This window comes from Macaca fascicularis, chromosome 14 (assembly GCF_037993035.2).
Source record: "Macaca fascicularis isolate 582-1 chromosome 14, T2T-MFA8v1.1".
NCBI lineage: Eukaryota > Metazoa > Chordata > Mammalia > Primates > Cercopithecidae > Macaca > Macaca fascicularis.
The window spans coordinates 9,336,935-9,351,243 of NC_088388.1; the positions used below are offsets into that span (position 1 = coordinate 9,336,935).

General features: G+C 50.5%; 1 protein-coding gene across 5 annotated transcripts; it reads right to left on the reverse strand.

The window, feature by feature from the left end:
* Positions 1–212: 212 nt before the first annotated feature.
* Positions 213–12,962, reverse strand: SNX15 (sorting nexin 15). Of its 5 annotated transcripts, none has more exons than XR_012423096.1 (8): positions 12,764–12,962; positions 8,426–8,461; positions 8,077–8,197; positions 5,359–5,474; positions 5,115–5,262; positions 4,661–4,804; positions 2,084–3,221; positions 213–1,106 (listed from the first exon to the last, which is right to left on the reverse strand). XR_012423096.1 is itself a non-coding variant. In XM_045372113.2 (8 exons), exons 1-8 carry the CDS (start codon positions 12,860–12,862, stop codon positions 1,000–1,002), a joined length of 1,029 nt encoding a protein of 342 aa, XP_045228048.1. In that variant the 5' UTR covers positions 12,863–12,962; the 3' UTR covers positions 213–999. The 5 variants fall into 5 exon arrangements, 2 of the variants coding, with proteins under 2 accessions (XP_045228048.1, XP_073869328.1); XM_045372113.2 differs by having other exon boundaries at positions 2,084–2,341; XR_012423098.1 differs by lacking the exon at positions 5,115–5,262 and having other exon boundaries at positions 2,084–2,341.
* Between the last annotated feature and the right edge of the window lie 1,347 nt (positions 12,963–14,309).

Below are 14,309 nucleotides of genomic sequence, written 5' to 3' on the forward strand. Positions count from 1 at the left end.
TCCACCCAATAGACCGGCTTCATCGTCTTGTCATTCTCTATTTCCCTGGAGACTCTGCTATTTTCTAGCTCAGGGCTCAGCAAATGTTTTCTGCAAAGGGCCAGGTTGTAAATGTTTTGGGATTTGCAGGCGGCAAAGACTCAACTCTGCAACTGTTCAACAGCCGGTGTAGCGCGAACGCAGCCATCACAATACTGAATGAATTAGCCTGGTTGTGTTCCAACAAATTTTATTTATAGACTCTTAAATTTCATATAATTTTCACCTGTTACATATAAATTTCATCTGTCTTTCTGTCACAGAATATTATTTTGATTTTTTTAATCATTAAAAAAATGTAAAAACCACTGTAGCTCACAGGCCTTACATTAAAAAGGGGGTGGGCCAGATTTGGCTGCAGGTGGGAGTTTGCAGACCCCACTTCTAGAGGGGTAAACTAATGGTTTAATGACCACAGCTGCTGCTCACACATCAAGACAGACAGGCAGGGGCCGGGCATAGTGACTCATGCCTGTAATCTCAGCACTTTGGGAGGCTGAGGCGGGTGGATCACTTGAGGTCAGGAGTTTGAGACCAGCCTGGCCAACATGGTGTAACCCCGTCCCTGCTAAAAATACAAAATATTAGCTGGATATGGTGGCATATGCCTGTAATCCCAGCTACTAGGGAGACTGAGACAGGAGAATCGTTTGAACCTGGGAGGCGGAGGTTGCAGTGAGCCGCGATCACACCACTGCACTCCAGCCTGGGCGACTGAGTGAGACTCCATCTCAAGAAAAACACAAAAAGACAGGCAGGGTCAGAAGTGTGAGTCCTTGATTCCAAGGTGGCAAGTGTAATCAGGGAACTGAGAATTCATTATTTTTCTCATGCTTGGTCCAGTTACCTACAGAAATGGCCCCTGCGATTACAAGACCAGGAGGTGGGGCTAGGCCCTGGGGAGAGGAGAAGGGGCTGGCAGTGCAGGAGCGAGAGTCCCAGGGAAAGGCCCACTCCCTGTTAGGGTGGGAGTTGAGACAGGTGCAGGCGCAGGATCTCCTCTGCCCGCTTCAGGTACTCAGCTGCCTTCTTCTTCACACCTTCCTGGCGGGCAGGCAACGGGTCACCTGTGGAGAGAGACTGCTCAGCTGAGGCACCTGGGCACTACTGGTCTAGTTGGAACCCTTGGTCTGGTCCTTTACAATTCAGAGTATCACCATGTGCTTTTCCCTCTTCTCTGGGGCCCAGCGTCCATTCTTCCCATTCTACAAACAAGAAAACTGAGGCCATGCCGGGTGCAGTGGCTCACGGCTGTAATCCCAGCACTTTGGGAGGCCGAGGCAGGCAGATCACTTGAGATCAGGAGTTCGAGACCAGCCTGGCCAACATCACAAAACCCCGTCTCTACTAAAAATTCAAAAATTAGCCAGGCATGGTGGTGGGCGTCTGTAATCCCAGCTACTCAGGAGGCTGAGGCAGGAGAATCTCTTGAACCTGGGAGGTGGAGGTTGCAGTGAGCCGAGATTGTGCCACTGCACTCCAGCCTGTGACAAGAGCAAGACTCTCAAAAAAAAAAAAAAAAAAAAAAAAGAAAGAAAGAAAAAAAAAAAGAAAACTGAGGCCACAAGAGGTGTTAAAACAAACAAACAAGCTGGGCGCAGTGGCTCACGCGTGTAATCCCAGCACTTTGGGAGGCCGAGACGGGAGGATCACGAGGTCAGGAGATCGAGATCATCCTGGCTAACACGGTGAAACCCCGTCTCTACTAAAAATACAAAAAATTAGCCGGTTGCGGTGGCGGGCGCCTGTAGTCCCAGCTACACGGGAGGCTGAGGCAGGAGAATGGCGTGAACCCGGGAGGTGGAGTTTGCAGTGAGCCAAGATTGCGCCACTGCACTCCAGCCTGGGCGACAGAGCAAGACTCTGTCTCAAAACAAACAAACAAACAAACAAACAATAAAGAAACAAAAATCTGCCCAGGTTACACAGCTGGTCAGTGAGGATCAAAAGGGCTCCTGCTCTGTGAATTGCTTGCTTTTTGCTCCCTTCATCACTGCCCCACCTGGGACCCAGGCCTGACCCTCCACCCTCAGTCCCTACTCACCGGGGACTCCCTGAAGCAAGACGTGTACACCATCTCGGTAGCCCTGGAGCGCGGCAGCATAAGCGCCTGCCTTCTCATCCCGCAGGGCCTGGGTGATGAGATCTGTGGCCTGGCTTAGATAGGCAGGGGTGGGCCCTCCTTCCCCGTCCTCTTCCTCCTCCTGCCCTCCTGGCTCCCAGGGTTCCTGGTCCAGCCTTGCTGACTCCACCTCCATCGTTGCCAGCTCAGCCACATGGGTGGGGCTGGGGGCTGCGCCTTCTGCAATTAGAAAGGGAGGACTCAGACCAGACTAGCCCTTCCTTTCTCAGGCCCTCTGCCCAACCCAAGACCTCTTTTGTTCATCAGGGTATCAGCCTGTCCCCAGTAGAGGGGACCAAGGCCAGAGCAATCCAGAAGTCGTCTGTGGATCAAAAACTGGCCATGATGTATTTGATAGATAGGGTTCATGTGCTTCTGTAAAAACAGCCTTACCGCCGGGTGCGGTGGCTCACACCTGTAATCCCAGTATTTTGGGAGGCCGAGGTGGGCGGATCACGAGGTCAGGAATCGAGACCATCCTGACTAACATGGTGAAACCCTGTCTCTACTAAAAATACAAAAATTAGCCGGGCATGGTGGCGGGCACCTGTGATCCCAGCTACTCGGGAGGCTGAGCGAGACTCCGTCTCAAAAAAAAAAAGAAACAACAACAATAACAAAAAAACACAGCCTTACCTTCCTAATTATTTCATTAGGTACACACTCACTTTAGTTTGTGAGCTCTGGGTCACTGGTCCTATTTCCCTCTTGACTCCAGTTGACCTAGAAATCCAAAAATCCCCTCCAGAAAGTTTCCCTGAAGGATGCTAGGCCAACAACACCAGGCTGAGGGTAGAAATGCTCCAAGCCTTGGAATAATCTTAGAATAGGAGACTTCGAGAATCTCAGGGGTTTTCTGAAGCCTTGCAGCTCCAGGCTCCGGGGACTCTCCCCATGGGCTGAGTGAGTCTCACTGGAGCTGCGTGTGAAGGGTCTTGAAAAGATCCTGGTTGGACAGTTGCTCATGCCTATAATCCAGCGCTTCAGGAGGCCGAGGTGGGAGGACTACTTGAGTGCAGGAGCTTGAGACCAGCCTGGGCAACATAGTGAGAGCTTGTCTCTAGAAAAAATCAACAACTTAGCTGGGCGTGATGGTGCATGCCTGTGGTTCTGTCCCAGCTATTCGGGAGGCGGAGGTGGGGGGATCGCTTGGGCCTAGGAGGTAGAGGCTGCAGTGAGCCACGATCACACCACTGCCCTCTAGCGTGGTGACAGAGCCAGACCCTATCTCAAAAAAAAAAAAAAAAAAAAAAGAAAAAGAAAAAGAAAAAAAAGAAAGGGAAAAAAAAAAAAGAGAAAATAGAAAAGCTCCTGCCCAGGCAGGCGCTCAGCTGACACAAGGACAGAGCACTTGGATGCCTGCCACCCAGAGGCCAGACACAACAGCCCTGTGACACCAACACTGCCTTTCCCTCCCATTCCTTCTTCCCACTCCCCAACCCTGGAGAGGCAGTAGCAGGAACAGGAGGAAGCAGAACGAGAAAAGTGAGAGGCAGGGCACTTGGCTCATACCTGTAATCTCAGCACTCTGGGAGGCCGAGGAGGGTGGATCACTTGAGGGTCAGGAGTTTTGAGACCAGTCTGACCAACATGAAGAAATCTCATCTCAACTAAAAATACAAAATTAGCCAGGCACCGTGGTGTGTGCCTGTAGTCCCAGCTACTCGGGAAGCTGAGGCCAGAGAATCGCTTGAACCCGGGAGGTTGCAGTGAGCAGAGATTGCGCCACTGCACTCCAGAATGGACAACAGAGTGAGACTCTGTCTCAGAAAAAAAAAAAAAGAATAACAGACATGGGCTCTCGCTATATTGTCCAGGCTGGTCTTGAATTCCTGGGATCTCCCTGCCTCAGCCTCCCAAAGTGTTGAGATTACAGGTGTGAGCCAATGTGCCAGGCCTTGGCGAATTTTAGAATGAAAAACTCCAGTGCCTCAGAGCTTGGGACTGTCGAGTCCCAGGATCTCACAGCAAGAAGGTGCCCAGGACCCTAACCTCCATCAGGGGGCCCTTCAATCTCCGGCATCCCCAAATGCCAGTGGCTCCAGGCCCCCAGAGGGGTTTCCCTTTGCAGCTGCTCTTTGAGCTCAGAACTCACTTCCATTGACCAGCAGGCTTCTTGCCTTCAGGATCTGCAGCCAGACCCTGGCCAGCCAGGAAATCCCACCACGAGCTTACAGCGAAGGAACTAAAATGTCCCAGAGCAGTGTGACCCGGCTCTTTCCAAAGCCTTCTCAGTGAGATGGCCCCAACGTGGGAAGTGCCTCCTTTCCTTCCTCATGGCTACTTGTTGCACAGGTGCATCCAGCACACCACACCACGAGCCCTGGCACGGAGCTGCTCATTCTCACTGAAGCTGCTCTTGGTCCACAGGGCAGCACTACTGAGGGGACGTCTTTCCCAGATCTGCGCAGGCACTGAGCAGGCTAGTGGGGCTCTGCCCTCCTCCCTGTCCAAAGGATGTCCTGCCCTGGCTCCTTCCCGGCTGACCCAGCTCATTACCTTCTTTGGAGAAGGGGTCGAAGAGGGCCAGCTCAGCCTCGGTGAGGGGGCCTCGGGCAGGGGAACCAGACGCTTCCTCGGTGCTCTCACAGTTAAAGAGAAGATCCAGGGCCTCCTGGGCAGGGCTGGATGGTGGGGGGTCCACTGAGGAAGAGATAATTGGAGTCATGAATACCCGCATTTATTTCTCAGCTTTCAAAATGGAATTACTCTCTCTCTAAACCCTTGCAGCAACCATGGGCATAGACAAGCCCGTTATTAGGGTTTATGCCCATTTTACAGATTAAGAAACTGTAGTGCAGAGAAGGAAAAGGACCTGCCCAAAGTTCCTCAGCCAGTCAGTGATAGACCTGGACACACGCCCATTTCTCACTAAGACCACTGAGGAGTGAGTGTGGCCCCCTCCCCACTCTGTACCCTCCAGCCTTGGCTCCCTCCTCCCACCCTGATGTACCTGGCACCTCCAATTCCTCAAGGCCCCTCCTTTCTGCAGGGAGCGGCTGGGGTAGCCGGGGGTCATCAGGGGGCGGGGTGGGGATCAGAGGGGGTGGCAGGATGTGCAGGTCCCTGGACATCTCCGAGGGTCGGGTCACCTCCCCACCCTGCAGGACAGAAAGATCAGCCATGGGGAGTCATGGGGTGCAATCTGGTGGGTGGGTAAGTGGCCCAAGTTCTGGTAAGGTGGAAGGTGCACATACCCTGAAGAACTCCTTGAGCTGGGGGCTGTTGTTGAGCGCAGGTATGTGCACGGTGAAGCGAAGCAGGTCCTCTGCCCCCTTTCGCCGCTCCTCGATCACTGAGGCTTCAAATCGGCCTACAGCCCCCAGGACAAGGAACAGGGGAGAGTGGCGGTGACCTATAGGGGCTTCTGCCCCAGGGCCACTTTTCCTGGTCCTGCCTGAGATGCTCTGAGCAACTCACTGCCCTCCTACCCCTTCTCCCAGGAATCTTCTCTGGCTCCTCCTGGGGTGAGGGAGGGGCTTCCAGGACGGATCAATTTCCCTATTCATTCATTTGCCAGATGTTTACTGAGCACCTACTATATGCTAGACTCAGAAGGTGAACAGGGGAGGAACAAGTCTCTGCCCTTGTGAATATCACATCCTACACAGGGGGAGCTAGGTAGTTAACAAGAAACAAAAACATTTCTGATGGCTTTGATCTAATGAGGAGAAAAGTAAGGCTCAGAGAGGGAAAGTGACTTGCCCAAGGTCACACAGCAAGTAGCCCCCATTTGTTTTTTGAGACAAGGCCTGGCTCTGTTATCTAGGCTGGTGTGCAGTGGCACAATCTCAGCTCACTGCAACCTCTGCCACCTGGGATCAAGCCGCCCTCCTGCCTCAGCCTCCCAAGTAGCTGGGACTATAGGTGCACACCACCATGCCTGGCTAATTTTTGTATTTTTTGTAGAGATGGGGTTTTACCATGTTGCCCAGGCTGGTCTTGAACTCCTGAGCTCAAGTGATTACCTTGCCTTGGCTTCCCAAAGTGCTGAGATCACAGGTGCGAGTCACAGTTTCACTGCTCTGTCCTAGGTATTATGCAGTGCAGGCTAACTCTGGTCCAGTTACTGTGTGGCCATTCTGTGGTACTTCCCCACTGGCCTGGCATAACCTGACAACAGCAATCTTTCACCTTGCTTCAAAAGAACAAAAGAACATCTTGGCCAGGCGTGGTGGCTCACACCTATAATCCCAGCATTTTGGGAGGCCAAGGCAGGTGGATCACTTGAGGTTAGGAGTTCAAGACCAGCCTGGCCAACATGGTGAAACCCCGTCTCTACTAAAAGTAAAAAAATTAGGTGTGGTGGCGCACACTACTTGGGAGGCTACTTGGCTACTTGGGAGGCTGAGGCAGGAGAATCACTCAAACCTGGGAGGGCAGAGTTTGCAGTGAGCTGATATCATGCCACAGGACTCCAGCCTGGGTGACAGAGTAAGACTCTGTCTCAAAAAACAAAAACAAAAACCAACAACAACAAAGAACATCTCACGTGAGTACGCAGACGCGAGCAACTGTTCAGCACTGTCTAATACAGATATGAGCTACATATGCAATTTTACATTTTCTAGCAGCTACATTAAATAAAAGGAAAAAAGAAACAACTTTTTTTTTTTTTTTTTGAGACGGAGTCTCACTCTGTCGCCCGGGCTAGACTGCAACGACGCAATCTTGGCCTCCCAGGTTCAAGCGATTCTCCTGCCTCAGCCTCCTGAGTAGCTGAGTTTACAAGCGCCCGCCACTACACCCAATTAATTTTTTGTATTTTTAGTAGAGACAGGGTTTCACCAAGTTGGCCAGGCTGGTCTCGAACTCCTGATCTCGTGATTCATTTGCCTCAGCCTCCCAAAGTGCTGGGATTACAGGTGTGAGCCATCACGCCCAGCCACAAGTTAATTTTAATTTTTTTTTTTTTTTTTTTTTGAGACGGAGTCTCGCTCTGTCGCCCAGGCTGGAGTGCAGTGGCCGGATCTCAGCTCACTGCAAGCTCCGCCTCCTGGGTTTACGCCATTCTCCTGCCTCAGCCTCCCGAGTAGCTGGGACTACAGGCACCCGCCACCTCGCCCGGCTAGTTTTTTGTATTTTTTAGTAGAGACGGGGTTTCACCATGTTAGCCAGGATGGTCTTGATCTCCTGACCTCGTGATCTGCCCGTCTCGGCCTCCCAAAGTGCTGGGATTACAGGCTTGAGCCACCGCGCCCGGCTAATATTTTATTTAACCCAATATATCCCAAATATTCTCACTGCAACATGTAATCAATATAGTAAGTATTGAGATAGGCTAGGTGCAGTGTCTCAGGTGTGTAATCCCAGCACTTTGGGAGGCCAAGGCGGGCAGAGCAGCTGAGGTCAGGAGTTCAAGACCAGCCTGGCCAATGTGATGAAACTCCGTCTCTACTAAGAATACAAAAATTAGCCAGGTATGGTGGTGTGCACCTGTAATCCCACCTACTCAGGAGACTGATGCAGGAGAATCCTTTGAACCTGGAAGGTGGAGGTTGCAGTGAGCCAAGATAACACCACTACACTCCAGCCTGGGTGACAAAGAGAGGCTGTCAACAACAACAAAAAATTGAAAAAAAAGGAAAATAAAATAGAGCTAATAAAGACAGGATTTTTGTTGTTTTTTTTTTGAGATGGAGTTTCACCTCGGCTTCCCAAAGTGCTAGGATTACAGGTGTGAGCCACCACGCCTGGCCCAACAGGAATGTTAAAAGGTGCAATACACAGTAAGTGTTAGGCTGCTCTGAGCCTCAGTTCCCCCATCTGTCAAATGAGGTCATCTCTAAAAGCCCTTCCAAACATGTCTCTGCCCAGAGTTTCAGGCCCTCTCTATCCAGCCCCCACTGGCAGAGGTCCCCTTTTGTCCAACGCTCCCTTCATCTTTGGCCTGAGTGCCCCGATCTAACACTCACCGAACACCTGGGCCCGGGGGAACGCAGGGAACTCCTCAAGGCGGCGGAAGAGGTTGCGGTGGGTGTAGGCCAGGTCTCCATGCAGCTTGCGGAAGTCGCTGTACCGCTTCCAGACCACCACCTACGAGGGACATGAGACTTGCCCAGAACCGGCAATGGTGGGAGGCAGCCGCCCCCGGTGCCCAGCCTGCCCCCAGGGTGGGTGAGGATCAGGATGCAGCTGCAGCAGCCCCTTGCCCAGGGACAGGGAGGAAGGAGGGCCGGTGTCCAAGCAGAGTTACCAGCTGCCCCTTGACAGTTTCCAGATCTGGAACTGCAGAATGGGCCCTCTTCCTCCCAGGAGCCTCACCTCTTTGACATCCTCTGGGTCCTTCTTTGAGATGAACTGAGAAAGAAAGGCAAGAGCTGGTTGAGACCAGAGACCGCCATCTGACACCCTCTCACCCTGTTTGCCCCAGGTGCCTCCCAGTCCCCCTCATGGGGCAATGGCCTTTGGCCTTTGGCCTCTGGCTTCAAGGCATCCTGGCTTTAAGCCTTTCCATATAATTTTAGAAACTTTTCCTACTATGTACCTCAGTTTCTCCATCTGTCAAATAGAAGGACCTCTAAAGGCCCGTCTGGACTGCTCCAACCTCAGCCCAACTTTTTTTTTTTGAGATGGAGTCTTGCTCTGCCGCCCAGGCTGAAGTGCAGTGGTGCACTCTCAGCTCACTACCACCTCTGCCTTCAAGGTTCAAGCGATTCTCCTGCCTCAGCCTCCCAAGAAGCCGGGATTACAGACATGCACCACCACGCCTGCTAATGTTTGTATTTTTAGTAGAGATGGGGTTTCACCATGTTGGCCAAGCTGGTCTGGACTCGTGACCTCAAGTGATCCGCCCACCTCGGCCTCACACTTACAGGCGTGAGCACCCGGCCATCAGCACAATTTTTATCCCGGTTCCTTGAACAGGCAATGGCCCTGCATCTCCTTCTGAAACCAAAGAACCCCAAGTCTCCAAAGAAGGGAGGTTCTGGCCGGGCGCGGTGGCTCAAGCCTGTAATCCCAGCACTTTGGGAGGCCGAGGCGGGCGGATCACAAGGTCAGGAGATCGAGACCACAGTGAAACCCCGTCTCTACTAAAAATACAAAAAATTAGCCAGGCGCGGTGGCGGGCGCCTGTATTCCCAGCTACTCAGGAGGCTGAGGCAGGAGAATGGCGTGAACCCGGGAGGCGGAGCTTGCAGTGAGCCGAGATCGCGCCACTGCACTCCAGCCTGGGCAACAGCGTGAGACTCCGTCTCAAAAAAAAAAAAAAAAAAAAGAAGGGAGGTTCTGCCTCAGGAACCTCCTTCCCTGAGGGAGAAGGTCCTGTGCTTCAGCGCCCTGGACACAGAAGAAACCATCGCTGGAGCTGAGGTCTCTGGAAGGGCAGACTTGGGTCTGAAGTGAAAACGAGATTCAGTTTTCATCATGTTATGTTCATAATAATTTTAAAATAATGCCCTATGGTTTAGGGTACTTGACAGTTTAATAATATATCCTATGCCAGGCACGGTGGCTCAAGCCTGTAATGCCAGCACTTTAGGGGACCCAGGTGGGCAGATCACTTGAGTCCAGGAGTTTGAGACCAGCCTGGGCAACATAGTGACACCCAATAGCGGCAAAAAATACACAAAATTAGCTGGGTGTGGTGATGTGGCACACCTGTAGTCCCAGCTACTTGGAAGGCTGAGGTGAGAGGATCACTTGAGCATGGGAAGCAGAGGTTGCAATGAGCTGAGATCACACCACTGCACTCCAGACTGCAGAGTGAAACCCTGTCTCTTACACACTAAATAAATAAATAAAAACATCTATTCCTTATCCTAGATCCCACTGAGGCAGACACAATTAACATGCCCATTTAAGAGATAAGGAAATAGAGGCTTTGAGAGGTGTGGCCATAGAAGATCACACACTAGGTAAGAAAGATTGCTGGAACTAAAACTTTGGACTTGGCTTTTGACAACAGAGACTTGCCTAAAATATTCTGGTAAAAGAAACTATTTAAAAACCATTGAGTGGTCAGGTGTGGCGGCTCATGCCTATAATCCCAGCACTTTGGGAGGCCGAGGTGGGTGAATCACTTGAGGTCAGGAGTTCAAGACCAGCCTGGCCAACATGGTGAAATCCTGTCTCTACTAAAAATACAAAAATTAGCCAGGCGTGGTGGCAGGCGCCTGTAGTCCCAACTACTCAGGAGGCTGAGGCAGGAGAATCACTTGAATACAGGAGGCAGACGTTGCAGTGAGCTGAGATCACGCCACTCAACTCCAGCCTGGCAACACAGCGAGACTCTATCTAAAAAAAATTTTTTTTTTTTTTTGTATTTTTAGTAGAGACGGGGTTTCACCGTGTTAGCTAGTCGGACCTAGGGCCTGACACCGTGTAGTGCCACAGGAAGCTAGGTACGGTGTGGCTTGTAATCCTAACACTTTGGAAGGCCAAAATGAGAGGATTGCTTGAGGCCAGGAGTTTGAGACCAGCCTGGGCAACATGGCAAAACTGTGTCTCTACAAAAAAATTTAAAATTAAGCTAGGCATGGTGGCACATGCCTGTAGTCCTAGCTACTCAGGAGGCTGAGGCAGGAGGACGGATTGAATCCAGGAACTTGAGGCTGCAGTAAGACGCGAATCATGCCACTGCACACCAGCCCAAGTGACAGAGCAAGACTCTGTCGCAAATAAAATAAAATAAAATAAAATAAAAATATAGGCCAGGTGCGGTGGCTCATGCCTGTAATTCCAGCACTTGGGGAGACCGAGGTGGGAGGATCACTTGAGGTCAGGAGTTCGAGACCAACCTGGCCAACACAGTGAAATCCTGTCTCTACCAAAAACACAAAAAGTAGCCGGGTGTGATGGCACACGCCTATAATCCCAGCTACTCAGGAGGCTGAAGAAGGAGAACTGCATGAACCCAGGAGGTGGAGGCTGCAGTGAGCTGAGACAGTACTACTGTACTTCAGCCTGGGCAACAGAGCAAGACTCTGTCTCAAAAAATATACACACACACATATATATATATATAGAGAGAGAGAGAGACAGAGGGAGAGAGAGTGAGAGAATGTGCTTTATATTTTATATATTTATTATATATAATACATTGTATATATAATATGTACACAAATATATCAAAATAATGCATGTTGCTTGGTTTAAAAAGCCAATGGGAGGCCAGGTGTGGTGGCTCACACCTGTAATCCCAGCACTTTGGAAGGGTGAGGCCGGTGGATTACTTGAGGTCAGGAGTTCCAGACTAGCCTGGCTAACAAGGTGAAACCCCATCTCTACCAGAAAATACAAATATTAGCTGGGCACGGTGGCAGGCGCCTGTAGTCCCAGCTACTGGGGAGACTGAGGCAGGAGAATGGTGTGAACCCGGGAGGCGGAGCTTGCAGTGAGCCGAGATCGCGCCACTGCACTCCAGCCTGGGCGACAGTGCAGACTCCATCTCAAAAAAATAAACAAATAAACAACAACACAAAAAAGCCACTGGGAAGACTTATAATAAAAGGTTACAGTTCCTTGCCACATCCTTCCTACCCCAACCCCACCTCCAGTCTATCTTCCCAGGGACAACGTTTTTATTTGCATTTTTTAAAAGGGGTGTGTGTGTAAGTGTGTGTGTGCATTTTAATATTGAGCTGGGGTCTCACTGTGTTGCCCAGGCTCATCTTGAACTCCTAAACTCAAGCAATCTGCTCCCTCAGACTCCCAAAGTGCTGGGATTTACACGCATGAGCCACTGAGCCCGGCCTTATTTGCATTTATTTTTAGGCATGGAAAAGACAAACGATTTGGGGAAAGCATATTTTAAATAGCTAAGATTCTGCACTTAGACACTTTATAAGTGTCCTTACGTGCCTGCTTTGCTTTTATAGTTAACTAATGCACCAGCTTAATAGTCGCCTAGTTGAAAATTCTAAAAGTACAAAAAACTTACAGTAAAAAGTCTTCCCCAACTTCTGTCCTCAGTGACACAGTTCTTCTCCCTGGGGACCTTCTTGTTACCCGTTCTTGTATATCATTCTACAGGTGTCCTGTTTTACTATTTTTAATTATTTTCATGGTTTCCTCCATGTCTCTCTATAAATTGTGCTTATGATGTTGCTATCGCTTCATATATCAACTCTAGCCTATCTATCTTCCTGCTGTGACCTTGATATGGCGACTTACTCCTTAAGTCCTTCCGAACTGCATGAATTTTTTTTAACCATTGACCAGTATTATTTTCTGAAAAATTAAAAACGGTTAAACTCGTTAAAGGGATTTTATGTAAGATCAAACAAACCAATAAACAAAACTTACTCTACGAGACTGGAGTACTAATAATTGGGTTAAACCAGAGTTTTCATGTTAATTTACAGAAATTCACAGTCTGATGCCCAGACACTACACGCCGGGCGTGGGCATACACGCCTTGCTTGTCCGGGAACGGCCATCCACGCCCTTTTAAAAAAAGACAGCGCCCACTCACGGCCCCGCCCCGCTGATGGTTAAAGAAGTAAACGAACCCTTGTTCGTTTACTGCAACCGCCGCTTAAAGGGGAAACCCATTTCTGTCGTCTAAAAAGGGAGTGGTGGCTGCAGCGCCTTTCCTTAAGGTAAAACTCGGCGCCCCTCTAGTTAAAAGGGTAAAGTAAGCGCTGGGCCCCACCTCACCTGCGCGGTTACTTTGTACTCGGTGTAGCCCTTGGGGTGCGTCCTGGGGTCCGACACTGTGTAGTGCCGCAGGAAGTCATCCTTCGCCTGGCGGGACATGAAACCGAGCTGGAGCGGAGCGGAACGCCGGACTCCGCTTCCTCCCTGTCCCCACCCCTCCGGCCCGGCCTCCGACCGCCGCCGCCTCGCCTGGGCCTGCGCCCTTCTTCCTCCGGCCCAGGGATTTTATCGCAAGTGACAGCGCTGTTCCGATCCCGGGTGCGCGGCCAAGGGAGCGTCTGAAAAGTTCCTTCTCTGTGGTGAAGCGTAAACCCAAGTCATTGGAAAGATTGGTGGGGGAGGTTGTGATCACTCGTCTCATTTCTGCCGGGTGATCAAGCCCACCCTATCCAAGCGTAAACCCTTGTCACAGTCCTCCAAAGGACCTCTCCCCTGCTTCCCAAATCCCTGCTTTCATTCATCCACCCAACTCCTATTGTGCCCATTATGTGCAGGACAACGTCAAATTATTTCCCTGTCAGGATTCCCTAATTCATGTTTTCTGGAAAGTAGGGAAGCAAAGAACGCTGGAGAAGCAGGATGGTGTCATGGGCTCTGAGTCACGACTCTTACTAGCTGTAGGAGTTTCCCATAACTACTCAGCCTCAGTTTCTCATTTGTAGAATGGAGATGTTTATAATAGAATCTATGTAGGTCAGTGGAGCTTTCTTGCAATGGACTTGCTGCCAGAACACAGGTGTCGTGAAAATCACCATTAAATCAAAGCCAAAATGGGGGTTTGGTGCCGTGGCTCACACCTGTAATCCCAGCATTTTGGGCGGTGGAGGCAGGTGGATCACTTGAGGTCAGGAGTTCAAGACCTGCCTGTCCAACATGGTGAAACCCCATTTCTACTAAAAATACAAAAATTAGCTGGGCGTGGTGGCGCACACCTGTAATTCCAGCTACTCCAGAGGTGGAACTGGCCGATGGCTTTAGCTCAGGAGGTTGAGGCTGCGGTGATCTGCAATCGCACCACTGCACTCCAGCCTGGGCAACAGAGTGAGACTCCATCTCAAAAGAAAGGGTGCAGGGGAAGGAAAAGACTCAGCTCAACATTGTCATCTGATTTGGGCAAGTCCACCACTACTGGCTATCTGATTTACAAGTGTGATGGGATCCACAAAAGAACCATCGAAAATTTTGAGGAGGCTGCTGAGATGGGAAAGGGCTCCTTCAAGCATACCTGGGTCTTGGGTAAGCTAAAAGTTGAACGTGAGAGTGCTATCACCACTGCTACCTCCCTGCTGGCAATTAAGACCAGTCAGTACTGGTCTTATGTGACCATCATCAATGGCCCAGGATGCAGAGACTTTACCAAAAACCTGATTACAGGCACATCTCAGGCTAACTGTGCTGCCCTGATTGTTGCTGCTAGTGTTGGTGAATTTGAAGCTGGTATTTCCAAGAATGGGCAGACACGTGAACACACCCTTCTGGCTTACACGCTGGGTGTGAAACTAATTGTTGGTGTTAACAAAATGGATCCCCATGGGCCATTCTAAAG